Here is a 15,781-nt window from a genome sequence, read left to right on the forward strand (position 1 = left end):
TATTTGTTTTCAAAAAATAAAAACATTCTGTGAAACTATTCAATTAACATTCATAAAAACTCTCGTTTAAAAAAGAATCAATTTTAAATAAAAAGTATTTTAAAGAGCAGCATCACAATACTGACTTCATATAAATGCCACGGGGTTGTTTGATTGATTGCTTTACTTCAGTTAATATTCATTCTGATCTGACAATGCGAGTTAACACGAGGGGACTTTAGCTATGCCTTTTGCGCTCTCAGTTTCGTTATTTCAAATGGAGATGCGCCTGTTCAGCGCGCAAATAGGAAGAGATACACATGCAGTACGTCACTCTCACATCAACACCACAGTGACTCAGACTCTGCTTTATTATCCCGTTAGGGAAACTAAAATTGCAACAAGGTACCATAACACAGGCGAAAGTTCCATGTCGGTGGGTATTTACATTGCTGGTGGTGCTCTGCCAGGCCTCTACTCAACTGTCTTCAGTTCCTGTTTGCTCTTGGGGCATTTTCCCTTCAGTTTTGTGAAATGCAGGCTCAATCGAATTCGGATCAGGTGATTGACTTGACCACTGCATAACATTCTACTTCTTTCCCTTCATAATTTGATTGCTTCACCTTAGGTACATTTTATTTATTTATCCTTAATTTTTATATTAACTTAGAGAATTCTAGCCTGAGTTGGGCTGAACAAGCGCACTGAATTCAGGCCAATGTGAGGTGGATATGTGCTGTAATGATCATCACTGAGAGAGGATCTGTATCTGCATTTGTTAAACCATTAATCTGAGGTAATTAGTCTACTTTTATTACTGTGTAATTCTATACAAAGTGTGAAGTTGCCTGGTTGGTTCCTTTCACATGACTTGTGGTTCGCTTGCTGCACTGAAATGTTTAGATTTTTTTTCAACCCGTGTCGCCTGGAAAACGTGAGCGTGACATACCACATGTGTATCTCTTCCTACAGTATTTGCGCGCTGAACAGGCATGTCTCCATTTAAAATAATGAAACTGAGAGGGCAAAAGATGCTATATGTTAAAGTCCCTTTTTGTTCACTCGCAATATCAGACCTGTGCATTGAAAGGCCCTTTTTGCAGTTGAATTTAAATTAAATAAATACTTCACTGGCCGTAAAATGGCCAGGTCTGGGTGAGACTATGGACAGTTCTACATTTCGCATTTTTACTAGAAATAGTAGACACTCCGGGAATCTTTGGCATGCTTTTTTCAACATACTATGGTTTCAGACATACTAATTCTAATTTCGAATACTATTTAGGGCGGATAGTATGCAAATTGGGACGCAGCATTATACTTTTCAAGCAGGTGTATGTTCTGTAACTTGTGCTGTGACCTCAAAATTTCATTGTTTTTAATATGGAATGCTTAAATGTTTTGATTTATAAGTGCATGTATGTATGTGTGCTTCATTTTACCTGTATGTCTCTTATGAAGGAAACAGTGACTCGCTCCTCAAACTCATTGAGTGGTGTGTACAAGTTCAGAATCTTCACAATCTGAGATAGAGCAAAATTGAGTTAATAAAAGTAAAAACAAAACAAAACAAATAGAAAGGAAAAAAATGAAAGCTAAATGTGTACCTGCTGTAAACTGAGTGCAGTGCAGAGCGAGCAGATGGCTTCAGCGTCCTGTGATGTCTTCTTCTTCACCTGCAGCAGCTGCGCGGCCTGAATGACCGGCTCCATAGTGGCCACAGCTCCACACTGGTGCAGGTTCTTCCCTCTTAGCCACTCCTCCAGCTGACTGATGTTGTACCTGAAACCACACGTTACATTCATCTGACATTACTTTTTTTAGTCAATTATGTTTTCTTGAAGTCAAAGATTGCAAAAAGGTTTCACATTTGACATATTTTACCTATGCAAAGAATGCAACAAAATTAGAAAGAAGCAAGAATTAACAAACAAAAAAGAACTAGACATCGACACAATTCTAACATTTTTAGCTCTATACACCAACACAATAGATTTGAAATGAAACAAGATGTGCTTTAACCACAGACTGTCAGCTTTAATTTGAGGGTATTTGAGATCAAAAAGTTTGCATATGTGCCTCCCACTTGTTAAGGGACCAAAAGTAATTAGACAGAATAATAATCATAAATCAAACTTAAAATCAAACACTGGGTTTCATTACTGGTGTTGCTCTGCCAGGCCTCTACAACCACTGTCTTCAGTTCCTGTTTGTTCTTGGGGCATTTTCCCTTCAGTTTTGTCTTCAGCAAGTTAAACGCATGCTCAATCGGATTCAGGTCAGGTTATTGACTTGGCCATTGCATAACATTCCACTTCTTTCACTTCAAAAACTCTTTGGTTGCTTTAGCAGTTTTATTTGGGTCATTTTCCATCTGCACTATCCAATGAGTTCTAAAGCATTTGGCTTAATATGAGCAGAAAATATTGCCTGAAACACTTCAGATTTCATCCTGCTGCTTTTGTCAGCAGACACATCATCAATAAAATACAAGACAACCAGTTCTTTTGACAGCCACACATGCCCAAGCCATGTCACTACTACCACCATGCTTCACTGTGTAGGATCATGAGCCATTCCTTTCCTTCTCCATACTCTTCTCTTCCCTTCACTCTGGTACAAGTTGATCTTGGTCTCATCTGTCCATAAAATATTGTTCTAGTGCTGTGAAGGCTTTTTTAGAGCTCTAATCTGGCCTTCCTGTTTTTGAGACTCACCAGTGGTTTACATCTTGTGGTGAACCCTCAGTATTCACTCTGGTAAAGCCTTCTCTTGATTGTTGACTCTGACAGAAATACACCTACATGCTGGAGAGTGTTCTTAAACTGGCCAACGGTTGTGAAGAGTGTTTTCTTTACCAGGGAAAGAATTTTTTGGTCATCCACCACAGCAGTTTTCTGTGGTCTTCCGTGTCTTTTGGTGTTGCTGAGCTCACTGGGACATTTTTTTCTTTTTAAGAATGTTCCAAACAGTTGTTTGGCCACACCTGATGTTTCTGCTATCTCTCTGGTGTTTTTCTTTTCAGCCTATTGATGGCTTGCTTGACAGATAATGACAGCTCATTGGAACTCATCTTAAGAGTTGACAGTAACAGATTCCAAATACAAATAGCACACTTGAAATGAATTCTGGACCTTTTATCTGCTCATTGTAATTGACATAATGAGGGTATAACACACACCTGGCCATTGAACAACTTGGAAGCCAATTGTCCAGTTACGTTTGGACCCTTAACAAGTAGGAGGCACATATACAAACGGTTGTAATTCCTACAGCTTTCACCTGATTTAGATGTAAAAAGTCTGCAGTTAAAGCACATCTTGTAACACAAAAATGTTAGAATTGTGTCGAAGTCCAAATATTTATGAACCTATTTGTATATACTAAATCTAAATATAAATAAACAATTTGTGAGATTTATGCAGGCATGTGTTTTTACACAGAACATGCATAATAAATATACACACACTTAAATTCAAATGTCAAAACAAACTTTTAGTTTAGATGAGATGAATCAATTTTTGCCCAGGACTAAAAAAAACACATCACAAACCATCTACAAGACCCAATTTACCAAGACCTGTTTAAACTCCAGAGTATGATCAAAGAAAAAGATAAACACAAACAAATGATGCTTTACATAGGGTTTTCACCAAGGTAACATGCAAAATATCTTTCTTTTTTTTATTACTTTTTAGGGGCTTTTCACCATTATTAGGATAGGACAGTGGAGATTTTAGACAGGAAAGCATTGGGAGCAGAAAGAGACTTGAAGGATTAGCAAAGGATCTCGAGCCGGGATTTGAACTTGGGTTGCCATGAGTACCTCAGTGCAACATGTTGCTGCAAAAACCACTAGGCTATTGGCACCATTGGCAAATAATGTTTTTCAGGTGTTAGTATCAGTATGTTAGTGTTAAATGTCTAGTGCTCTCCAAAGCATTGACGAATTTCATGTTTAGATGATATAAACCTGACGTAAACACCCAAAGCTTGCAGTTTGCAGTTCCGTCTAAATGGATCAACGTTTTTTTTCAATGATTCTTACCAAATCTTGACCAATCAAATGTGCTCTAGTATCTAACATGCCCCCGCCACCCCCACTACCACCTTCAAAGCGCTTCTTATTTAAGGCAGAGCTGTAATGAAAACGAAATGCTATTGGCTGTTTTTAAAAAAAGAGCTTATGCTACTATCATGCTAATCATGCTACTATTTGCCCCACCCTCTCTTTATATTTTGATTAAGATTACATCAAACATTTAATACAAATGCACATTTTAAAGCCCTTATTGACTTTGTGGCTGTAATTAAACCCATTCACTGCTCTTTAAGTTTACCTAACTATGATGACTGCTGAGAAAAATATTAATTAGCCTAAAAGCATTAAAAATGTGTACCTGAGCTGCATGCCGGTGCTCCAGGAGCAGACGTCCTTGCGCAGCAGCAGGTTGTTGAGGGTCACTGCGTTGATGGAGTAGAAGAGCTGGCGAAGCACCTGCTGGCTGATCTCAGGGTCCAGGCCGTGGTCCGCCATGGTAGAGTAAAACTGAGCCAGCTGTTTGATCAGTGCCTGAAGCGTGTATCCTGCGGGACCTCCACTCTCACAGTCCACACTAGAGGAGCGGTTCCTGTAACCCATGGGCTTCACTCCGGCCAGGCTGGGGATGCTCTCGCTCTCAAGCATGGCAGACACTACAAAACACACTCATTATGAAAAAATGTACTGTGCTAATGATCAATCTTCTTTGGTTTGGTGTCTCTCTGCACCTACCGATCATGGGCTGCATGTTGGCCTCGGCAACTTTCACAAGCTGCTGATAGATTTGGATGGAGAGGTCACTCAGAACCTGTCGGTACTCCGCCAGGTCAAAGTTCTTCAGGCAGTGCTCGTTCTGCTTGGCAGAGTTCTGGGTCATGAACGCCTAGGACAGAATTAGACAGGCAAATCATACCGAGCACTGGTTACACTTTATTTTTGATGCTCCCCTGTGGACTATTGGCTTATTTTAAGTAACTACAGTCGTGTAAAAAGACACCCTATTGAATTTCAGGTTTTTTAGTTTCAAGACATTAAAAAAAACTGCTTGGTAGGTCTTAAAATTTGAAAGATAACACCTCAGATGAACAACATCACATGACATCTCACACTGTTTATTAAAAAAATAAACAAAGATCGGAAAGCCATGGGTGATACACATAGGACACTCTATAATTCAGATTCATGTATATCAACTTTTAACAAATAGGGCTTGGTACCCTACTGTGTTTGTCCACATGATTCCAGCGACCAGACATTTACAGTCAGAAAAGGAAAGGATAAATACATGAGATGTATTTATCTCATGATAGGAAAAGACAGCAACAGAATTGCTGACATCTGAAGCTGGTTTGTAACATATTATCAAGAAAAACAACTACTTTGCTGTTATTTGTAATCTAATCTGTTATTTGTGTTATTACAGCTGCCGTAGTTTACTTTCAATCTGCTAAATACATATAGAAACGGTCTCAATCAACCTCCTGTTAATACTTGCACAATAACATAGAAATGTTAAATTGAATGTTAATACCAGGAGGTGGAAACAGTGTAACTGTCACCAGAATGTAGATTAAGAAAAATATAAAAAAAACTTTACACAAAGATTAAAACTGGGTTAATATGGTCTTTAAAAGCCAACTTTTTAAGCATCACTTGAGCTTATTTATTTGCAAAATGACCAAATAAAATTGGGTAAAAGGAGCTTGAGTTACTATTCACAAAATTAAATAATCAGATATACAGTATATATAAATAAAACAATGTAAAAAGTCTAAAATCTCACCTCATCGCCGCTGTACTGCTTCAGACAGTGTAAAAGTCGACTTGCATTTGCCAGCCAAAAGGAGGTCATCTCAAAGTCATCGTTGTTTTTCTAGACAGTCAAAAAAACAGACGATTGATAACCTATAATTATTGCCTTACAAACTACTGTTTAAAGGTTTAAGGATTGGTAAGATTTCATCACATTTATTTAAAAATAACTTTTAAAAAATGTCTTCACTGTCAATTTTGATCAATTAAATAAATACTTGACAAATTCTAACTTTTCATAAAGAGAAATACACCCAAAAATGAGAGTTCTGTAATCATTTACTCCTCCACTTCGTTCCAAACCTGTTTGAGTTTCTTCTCATGAACACAAAAGAAGATTGAAGAATTTTGGAAAGCAGTGGCCATTGACCTCCACAGTTTCCAAAATTCTTCAAAACATCTTCATCTGTGTTTACAAGATAAAAAAAAGTCACTTGAGGGAGTGTAAACGCTGAGTAAATAGTATTTTTGGTTGAACTATCCTGTTAATGACTCTTATGCCCTGTTCACATCAAGCACGATAATTATAAAGATCATTTACAGTTTTAAAGAATAGCAGAGTTCCCACCACCACATTTACAAGCATATAGATACAGAGGAGCAATATTATTGGGATCTCTTTCAGAATGATTTATCCCAGCTGATGAATGTCAACCTCAGTCCTCATCAACACTACTAAATGTTTTTAAAATTTATGTGTTCAAAAATGACATCACTGATTTAGTGAATAAAACACAAGATGACATATTTTCAATATTAAAAAAGTAATTGTGGACTGGATTTATTTTTCTTGGTTTTATTTATTACATGTAGTTCTGAGAGCTGAGATGCATATTTTGATTCTCTCAGACACATCAAGGTAAGTGCACAAAGGTCACTCTCACACACTCACTAAGCTTTTTTTGCACAGGCATATTTAAAGGGTTATTGGTGTCAACTGATGATCAACAGTAAAAACTACAAATTTTACCTCTTCCCAACAGAGAAAACCACCAACAATCACAAACGTATGTTTATGATGTCATGGCCTTACAATCAATAAATGTGGTTGTAATGAAAGTCAATGTGGCTAAAACAGCCACCAACAGTAAACTAGGGAGAAAAAATGTAAATCAATCAAAAACAATGAATTAAAGACAACGTTGTTTTACATGTCCAGCACTTTGATAAACGGTTAAAAAAATCCAGTCCACATAACTTTTTATATTAAAAATACGCCATTTTGTGTGTTTTTTTCCACCAAATCAGTGACATCATTTACGAATTTAGCAATTAAAGAGTTAAAATCCAGTAATTTTCTAAACAATTTAGCAGTTTTGATCAAGACTGAGGTTGATTAACAGATTTATGCAAACATATAAAAAATGTAGTAAATGTGGCAAGAGTGTATCGTTGAGTTTTTTTTTTTTAATTTCAAAGCATTTTCTCAAAATATGTGTCAAAAAAAGATTTGTCACCAAAATCACTTCACTAGCTGAAACAAGGAAAAAAATATGGCCAAATTAAGAATCAAAAACACCCCAGAGTGGATAAAAACATCCCCAACAGCACATCCCTTAATAAAAGATTATTTAGAGATAACGACTATCATGGAAGCAAATGGCTATAATACATAATATAATAATTTAAAAATACATGGAAGTTATGAAAGGCGTGCTGATAAATTAAAGTATACAGTAGTAAAGCCCATTTTGAGAGATGTAAACAAAAAACAATGGTCCAAATATATATCTTGTTTTCAAATTTTTAATTTCTATAGCCCCTGAGAATCCAAAAAGAGACACGTTGATCAATAATGTTATGATCACTGTTTTAACATTAAGTTATGATTGAATTGCCTCTTGTTACGTTTATGAAAAAGTTAGATTACAAGCAGGAAATGTTCATGGACCAATAACATGGCCACATTGAAACGGTCTATAGTAATAGTGTTCAGATAGAGTAGTTTCACAATGAGGACACCTGCTGGTTACAAGGAATAATGCCAGATTAAAGGAATAATATAAAAATAAACAGATCATTAACGTTAATCTGTATGAACACAAATATATTTCTCGTTATTGTGCTTGGTATGAACAGCCCTTAAACTAAGTATGCTGTGAATTCTGGAAGTGAGCTGATGTGCTTCATACCTTCAGCACTTTTTTGATGGCGTTGATGGTAGCGGTCAGTAGTGAATGAACTTTCTGGTCATCATTGATGTAGTCGGCGTGACGGATGCACATGAAGAGGATGTATGCGGGGAGGCAGGGGACAGTGGCGGACACAGCGTTGGGCTTCATGTCTAAAAAAAACAACACTTGGGTATTTATGCCAACTCTAAGCCTCTACATTCAAAACCTGTCTGCATCCAACCACACATACCTGTAACTAAAGTCTTGACCAGCAAGGCCTCATCTTCTTTATAGTACTCCAGCATGCCTTCAAAGTCCTTCTCTCTTCTCTGGACAGTGAACTGACGAGTGAGCTCCGGTCTGCTTTTAGTGGCCTGAGTCACTGCAAAAAAACAAACAGCCAATCAGCATCTGGTATTAAAGGAAAAGTTAAACAAACAAAGCAAAGGTAGACATCTAACCTTCCAGCTCTTGCACTTTCTTCATATAGATCCTCAACTGCTTCTTCAGCTTCTTCTCATTCTTTTCCAACTTCTCAACGAGTTCCTTTAGGTCCTGCATAACAAAATCATCACAGTCATATTATTATTGGTCAATGTTTTGTCAGTAGGATACAAATTTAACTTCACTGCTCTTTTTAAAATGGTTAAAATATAAACAAATAAACTACATATTTCTTTACATTTATGCATGTGGATGATATTTTTATGACAACTGATTTATTTTTATGACAACTGATTTATAACGTATACCTGTCTCCTGCACTTGCTGCTATTGCACTGCTGGTTAGACCTAAACTGGAATTTCGTTGCCTAGTACTTGTACATGTGTAATGACAATAAAGCTGAATCTAATCTAATATTGTGTTAAATGTATACGTTTTATCATGTAACACACTCTTGGAGACCAATCCAATGATGTCTGCATTCCTTTTTGAAATTTAGGAACACTTAAAACCAGGCAAATTTAATAACAGTTTAAAAAAGATTTATTACAGCAAATATTATTGTAGAACAATATTACCTTTTCAAGGTTTTTTTTGTTACCCCATTGACAAATTGTTTAAACTTAATTTAACCTAAATTAAACGTTCATGCTTAAAACAAATGTAAAATATATATTCCCTAATAAATAAGGGACTAAGCTGATGAAAAATATCTAATGAATGAATGAATGGACTAAGTCACATAATGTTTCTGATGATAAAAAATATGTATATTTCAGAAATGGCAATATATATACACATTTAAAAAATTATAAATTCTTTTAACATATTTATTTATTTATTTATGTATTTCCTTTATTTAGCCAGGAGATCACATTGAGACAGTACTGTCTCTTCTTCCAGTGAGACCTGGTCAAGATGGCAGGCAGCACATAAAGTTTCATATAAAAATCACAAACAATACCACAAAATTACAAAATCACCATTCTTAAAAACATCAGCTCATAACAAACAAATGCAGGTGTCCTTTAAAATGTTGTATAAAAGATGTTTAAAAGTACTCAGAGTCGGAAGAGTGTCAAGATTGAGCTGATTTTGCAGGTCATTCCAAGCCCTGGGAGCGTGAACGGAAAAAGCACGTTGCCAAGTTCTGATAATGCCCTTGGAACTATCAGACGAATACATGAACCAGATCTAGTATTTTGATTGTTGGTGTGAAATGTTAATAAATTAAAAATATAGGATGGTAATTTACCTAAAAGAGCTTTAAAAATAAATAAGTACAGATGTAATTTTCTCCTTTGATATAGAGATAACCAGTCTAAGGAATCATACAAAATACAGTGATGCGTCCGTGAATCTGCACCTGTGACAAAACGTATTGCTGCATGATAAACAGAATCTAATTTTCTTAATAGGGTAGCGGTTGCGTGCATATAGAGATGATCACCATAATCCATTATAGACAGAAATGTACTCTCTACTAATTTTTTGCGGACTTTATAAGGAAAACAATTTCTTGACCGGTATAAAAAACCTAACTTTGGCCTAAGCTTTTTCAGTAACTTGTCAATATGTATATCAAAGGCTAATCTCTCATCAATCCAAACTCCTAGATATTTATAAAAGCTAACTCTTTCTATTTGAACACCGTTCAGAGTTTTTATAGTCTGATCTGTTGACTTAGTGCGGCCACGGCTAAAAATCATATATTTAGTCTTTTTTGAATTTAAAACCAATTTTAAATTTTGCAACGTACACTGCAATATTTGAAAAGCAATCTGTAGATGTTGTACAGCTTGATTTAAAGAATGTGCTGCTGTATATATTATTGTGTCATCGGCATACAGATGTATTTTTGCTGATTCTATTCTATTGTAATCATCTCTCACCAGGTTTTCATTGGTGAGGCGTGTGATCTCCTGTTGCACGCTGAACTCCACCAGAGCATCAGGAGAAAGTGTGGAGAAGTGGTCCAGCATGTCCTGCTTCTTCTCCAGATTGTCCTTCAGGAGCTCGATCTGTGTGTGAAGGGCTTCCAACTCATCCCTGTGCTGTCGAGTCTGGGTCTGCAGTTGGGTCTCCAGCAGTCTAAACACAAACAAACATGCAGCACAACATTATAAAAAGGTCAACTGTGTACACACTTCAAACTCTGACAGTTAAAGCTTCACAAAAATGACACAAATTAATATATGATCAGGTAAATGTATGTAGGGTTTCTGCAGGTCTCAACCAGTCAGATTCAAGGTCTTTCAAGGGATAGTTCACCAAAAAATGTAAATTCTGTCATCATTTACTCACATTTGACTCGTTCCAAACCTGAACACAAAAAAGATACCTTGAAATATGCTGAAAACTGGTAACCATTAACTTCTATAGTATTTGTTTTTCCTACTATGGAAGTCAATAGTTTCCGGTTTCCAACATTCTAAAAAAAAAAATATATATATATATATATATATATATATATATATATATATATATATATATATATATATATATATATATGTTTGTGTACAATATAGTTGATCTGGAACAAGTCATGCTTGGGTAAATAATGATATTTATTTTTTTGGTGAGAACTGCCCCTTTAAGACCTTTGTATGACCATTATGAATTAAAATAACAACCTACTGTACATCGCAAATGTCATCTGCAGCTGTAATACAGCTTACTATATTTTATAACTAGCAAAATAAAGAACTACATCACCACAGAATACAAACTTTTTTTGGTAAAAAACCCTATTGGAGTATTTCAACGAGTATTAAGATTTTAATATATTGATAGTCTCTCTATTCGAAGCTTTGAGGAATAACAACGCATATATTTCACGCACAGGTTGTCCAAAGCTTTTTAAAGTTTGCATTTAGTGTGTTATTTGTTTTTACATATAAAATGTAACCTAAATTAATCACTTAAATTTAGGAAATGAGCCTGCAAGAGCAGAAAAAATCAGTTTTAATTTAAAGGTTAATGTTCATTAAAATGTTGATTAAATTTGAATGTTTATTAAAGAACAATAATAATAGTCAGTTTATAAGTTACATGTCCATATCATCCATATATGTGACCCTGCAACATAAAACCAATCTTATGTTGCACAGGTATATTTCTGGCCAATAGTATATTTCTGGCCAAAAACACAGTGTGTGGGATTTAACCAATGTCTTTCATCCGTTTATTCATGTTCTGTAAATTCTAGACACAACCTCATTTAGTACACAGTATTACACAGACTCCAATATTCTAAAACAAAGCTTAGTAAATTCTATCCCTCGGTTTCCCCCACATGTGACAAGTGTAAACTGCCGAGGGTACAGTTTAGTCAGAATTATTAAACCCCTTGAATTATTAGCCCCCGTTTATTCCCCACAATTTCTGTTTAATAGAGAGCAGATTTTTTTCCACACATTTCTAAACATGATAGTTTTAGTAACTCATTTCTAATAACTGATTTATTTTATCTTTGCCATGATGACAATAAATAATATTTTACTAGATCTTTTTCAAGACACTTCTATACAGCCTAAAGTGAAATTTAATGGCTTAACTAGGTTAATTAAGATAACTAGGCAGGTTAGGGTAATTAGGGAAGTCATTGTATAACAGCGTTTTTTTCTGTGGACTATCGATAAAATATATTGCTTAAAGGTGCAAATTATTTTGACCTTAAAGTAGTGTTTAAAAAAATGGCTTTTATTCTAGCCGAAATAAAACAAATAAGACTTTCTCCAGAAGAAAAAATATTATCAGACATACTGTGAAAAAGGGGGCTAATAATTTTGACTTCAACTGTACATTAGCACATCTTTTTGATCCTGTAATCAAATTCAGAGTGTTTGTTTAGAAATATTTCAGTTCTTTGCTAAGGTTTCAATTGTGTTTTCCTCCCTGACCCAATGATAGCAATTTTTAGCTGGTCAGATTTTCTGGAGACTCTCAACCAAAACGTACGGTTACCTATCCAGTATGGCATGATTACAGCTAAAAAGTTATCCTTTGTTTCTGGAAGAAAAATGTTAGGCCTCTTTCTTCTGGCTGCCTTCTAGGACTCACCTCCATTTTACATTTGGAAAGATTTAGATATACTGTGTCTTGTATCTCGCCATTTCCCCTAGTTTCATGCTTTATTTTATATTATGCACAGCTTATTGTTACATGATGTCTTTGTCTGTCTGTTCTTTGTTTTTTTATGTCTGCAAAAACTAGAACCAAAATATTCAAAAATTATGGATTTTCCTTCTATGCCAAAAATTATTAGTACTTTAAGTAAAAGTAATGTTTAAAATAAGATTTTTTTTTTACTATGTAAACTTAAATATATCAACTTGATTTTTACTTAGTAATTTACTTTGCTAAGCATGTCAATTAGACAACGTTGAAAGGCCATTTACTCTATATTTAGATTTTATTAAAAGCCTCAGATTTCACATTGTCAAGCAGTTGTATCTTAGACAAATATTGTCCTATCCTAACAAACTATATTTAATAATACAACAAAGATTATTTCAGATGATTCTTAAATGTATTTTTAAAAGGATACTTATTAGTTGTGTAGTTCAGGGTCACATATTCACTTCTAACATCACATTTAATAATCTCATTACTGGGTATTAGGTGATGCTTTGAATCATTTTAGTGTTGGTTTTACTTTTTAGTGTAACATTTAAAGGGTGTCCTTGAAATGTATCCACAACCTATTCAGTTTATACATAACCAAAATCCATTCAGCAAGTCCACGTCCAAACTACTTCTACACTAATTGTCATTACAAAACAGCGCCCCCTGTTGATTAAACAGTAGTACAACGGCAAGAATGAAAAGCCTGTTTGTTTACAGGAAAAAAGACCTAGAACACAATACTTCAGTGGATTTTAAAGCCTATAATTTGAATTTATAAATATTTTGACTGTTATTAAGACCCAGCAAAAACCTGGTGGTGAAAAAATAAAAATCAAAGCACAACCTGGCAACCTGCTTTAGACCCTGGTAGGCCAGGCCTAGCTCGCCATCTTCATTCAAATAACCCCAGTCTTGAGCTTTACTGCCATCCGAGTGCAAGAGAGCCCAAAGAGGCAGAGGAAAGGCAGCAGGAGAGAAAGCAAAAGAGAAGAATGACAAGAAGGCAAGGCCAGTTAGTTCAGCAAAGCAAAGCATGACAGGTTAAATCAGTCTGAGGGCACATCTGAATTACAATTTATCCACAAATCTTCAAGTAAAGAGGTCATGCAGCTAGGTAATTTTTCAGGCATAAGGTTTCAGTTTTTTCTAAGTGATCTGCCTGCCTAAGCAATGTCTGCAAGGAGATGTTGCACCCACAGGAAATGAGAAACAGAGAAAAGGGAGGGGAAAAATGCATGCATGAGAAATCAGAAGGTGTTTAAAGTGCCCAAACCTGAGAACACGAGGAATGAAAAAAAAAAAAAATTCTTTCACAAGTAATCAGAACCTCATCTCACATCTGTCACTCTCAGACTTGTATTGTTTCAACAGACCACTTTAAAAATAGGACAGAAAGAAAGGTGCTATGAATTCAGAGCAGCCTTGATGGAAACTGAACAGGTTTAAGGGTGAACTGGCATAAAAAGATAAAAAGCCAAAGATGAAAATTTAAATAGGCTGTACTCTGGGGTCCTTCTTAAAATTTTTATTGTAGTTCAAAAAGTAAAACTTGGTAAGTGATAATTTGGAGCAAAAAGTGAATTTTGGGAGCCAACTTGTCAGTAATTTTAATTGCAACATTGTCAGCAAAGTCTGGGATTATTTAAAGGTAAGTTAGGATAGAGGTACATTTCTTTTGCTCACCAAGATATCAGCATTAGGTCATAAAAGCAGTAAAATGTCTAATATTGCAAAATATTTTCATTCATTTATTGATTTAGTTATTTATTATAAGTTATTATTAACTTAGTCCCTTTATTCATCAGGGGTCACCACATCGGAATGAACCGCCAACTTATCCAGCATATGTTTTACACAGCCTCCAACTTCCAGCTGCAACCCCGTACTTGGAAACATCCACACACACTCATTTACACACATACACTATGGCAAATTATGTTTATTCAATTAACCTATAGACAAACAAGCCTTTGGACTGTGGGGGGAAAACGGACCACTCAGAGAAAACCCACACAAACATGGGGAGAATATTACTTCAATTTAAAATAAATGTTTATTATTCTTATAATTACTTTAATAATTAACTGCAGCAGGATGATGTAGTCATGCAGCTTAATATTTTGTAGAAAGATCATTTCTTTTCAGCATTCTTTGAATAATATATATTTTTAAAAATGGGAAAACAAAACATCACAAATGTTTCACTTTTGATTAATGTAACACTTGTAGTTCATTTTTCATGTTCCATGTTTTAATCTTTGTTTTTATTCTCATTTTTTTCCAACTTTAACTATCAATAAATCATTTTAGTTTGTTTATTTATTGCCACATTAGCAACTTTTTGATATTTCATGGCAAGATTGATACACTGTAAAACCCAAACAGTCAAGGTCACTTAAACTATTTTAGGAATTAACTTTCAGCAAAATTTGAGTTAACGACACTCATTTCATTTGATAAAGTTCACTGTTACTATTACTACTATTATTATTATTATATAAACATATTATATATTAATGACTTAACCATATCTTAATGATACAGAATAAATAAATAGAAATTAATAAATGAAAAGTTACATAAAAGAACATTAGAAATTAGCTTCAGATCAATTTGTGATAAAAACCATAAATTCTTCTTGGTCATATATTTTTGAAAGCATCCATTATAACTCTCCCAGTATAAAAAAATTGTCTAGGAGTTTTGAAAATTCACCATTCTAATACAACTTGTCAACCTTGTGCAGGTGTGCCCAAACTTTTTGCCGCCAAAAACCAAATATTATTATGAGCCTTGGGCAGAAGGTAAATATACTAAGCTATATCATATTAAAGTTGCCATGGGTAGTTTCATAATATTAAAAAATAAACCGAAAACATTACTAATTGTATTAACTAATGCAGAAGAATTTTTACAATGATAACTTATTGTAATAAAACATAACAATGGAGTTAAATGCTAAATACACTAGTCAAGCAGAATCTGCCTTTGCCTTGATTTGCTCACCAAAGTCTCTGCATTGTCCTCTATCCGTCAGACATGTACATTTAAACGAAATCTGATTCGTTTAATTGAAACATTTAAATTCAATTAGCTTTTAACAATAAAACAAACAAACAAAAGATTACATTACATTTGAAAAGACAATCTCTAAACAGTTTCCATCATCCTCCTTCTCTTCTCAAGATGGGATGGCGGGCCAAATCAAAGGTTACCGTGAGCCCTAGTTTGGGCATCTCTGACCTAGAGTGACCAATTCGG

General features: G+C 34.9%; 1 protein-coding gene across 9 annotated transcripts in view; it reads right to left on the reverse strand.

Annotated features, from left to right (window-relative positions):
* myo5b (myosin VB) overlaps positions 1–15,781 on the reverse strand; it is a 101,066-nt gene that overhangs the window by 2,855 nt on the left and 82,430 nt on the right. For 5 of the 9 annotated variants that reach the window (XM_021468887.2, XM_021468886.2, XM_073934876.1 and 2 more), the window contains 10 exons: positions 13,365–13,442; positions 10,285–10,483; positions 8,409–8,502; positions 8,198–8,329; positions 7,966–8,117; positions 5,805–5,894; positions 4,754–4,904; positions 4,380–4,674; positions 1,587–1,761; positions 1,422–1,502 (listed from right to left, as the gene is read on the reverse strand). In XM_021468887.2, coding sequence (XP_021324562.1) covers positions 1,422–1,502; positions 1,587–1,761; positions 4,380–4,674; positions 4,754–4,904; positions 5,805–5,894; positions 7,966–8,117; positions 8,198–8,329; positions 8,409–8,502; positions 10,285–10,483; positions 13,365–13,442 — 1,447 coding nt within the window. The remainder of the gene's footprint in view (positions 1–1,421; positions 1,503–1,586; positions 1,762–4,379; positions 4,675–4,753; positions 4,905–5,804; positions 5,895–7,965; positions 8,118–8,197; positions 8,330–8,408; positions 8,503–10,284; positions 10,484–13,364; positions 13,443–15,781) is intronic. The other 4 variants (XM_073934874.1, XM_021468888.2, XM_073934877.1 and 1 more) reach the window with 1 other exon arrangement.

The sequence above is a fragment of the Danio rerio genome, chromosome 21 (assembly GCF_049306965.1).
Source record: "Danio rerio strain Tuebingen ecotype United States chromosome 21, GRCz12tu, whole genome shotgun sequence".
Classification (NCBI taxonomy): Eukaryota; Metazoa; Chordata; class Actinopteri; order Cypriniformes; family Danionidae; genus Danio; species Danio rerio.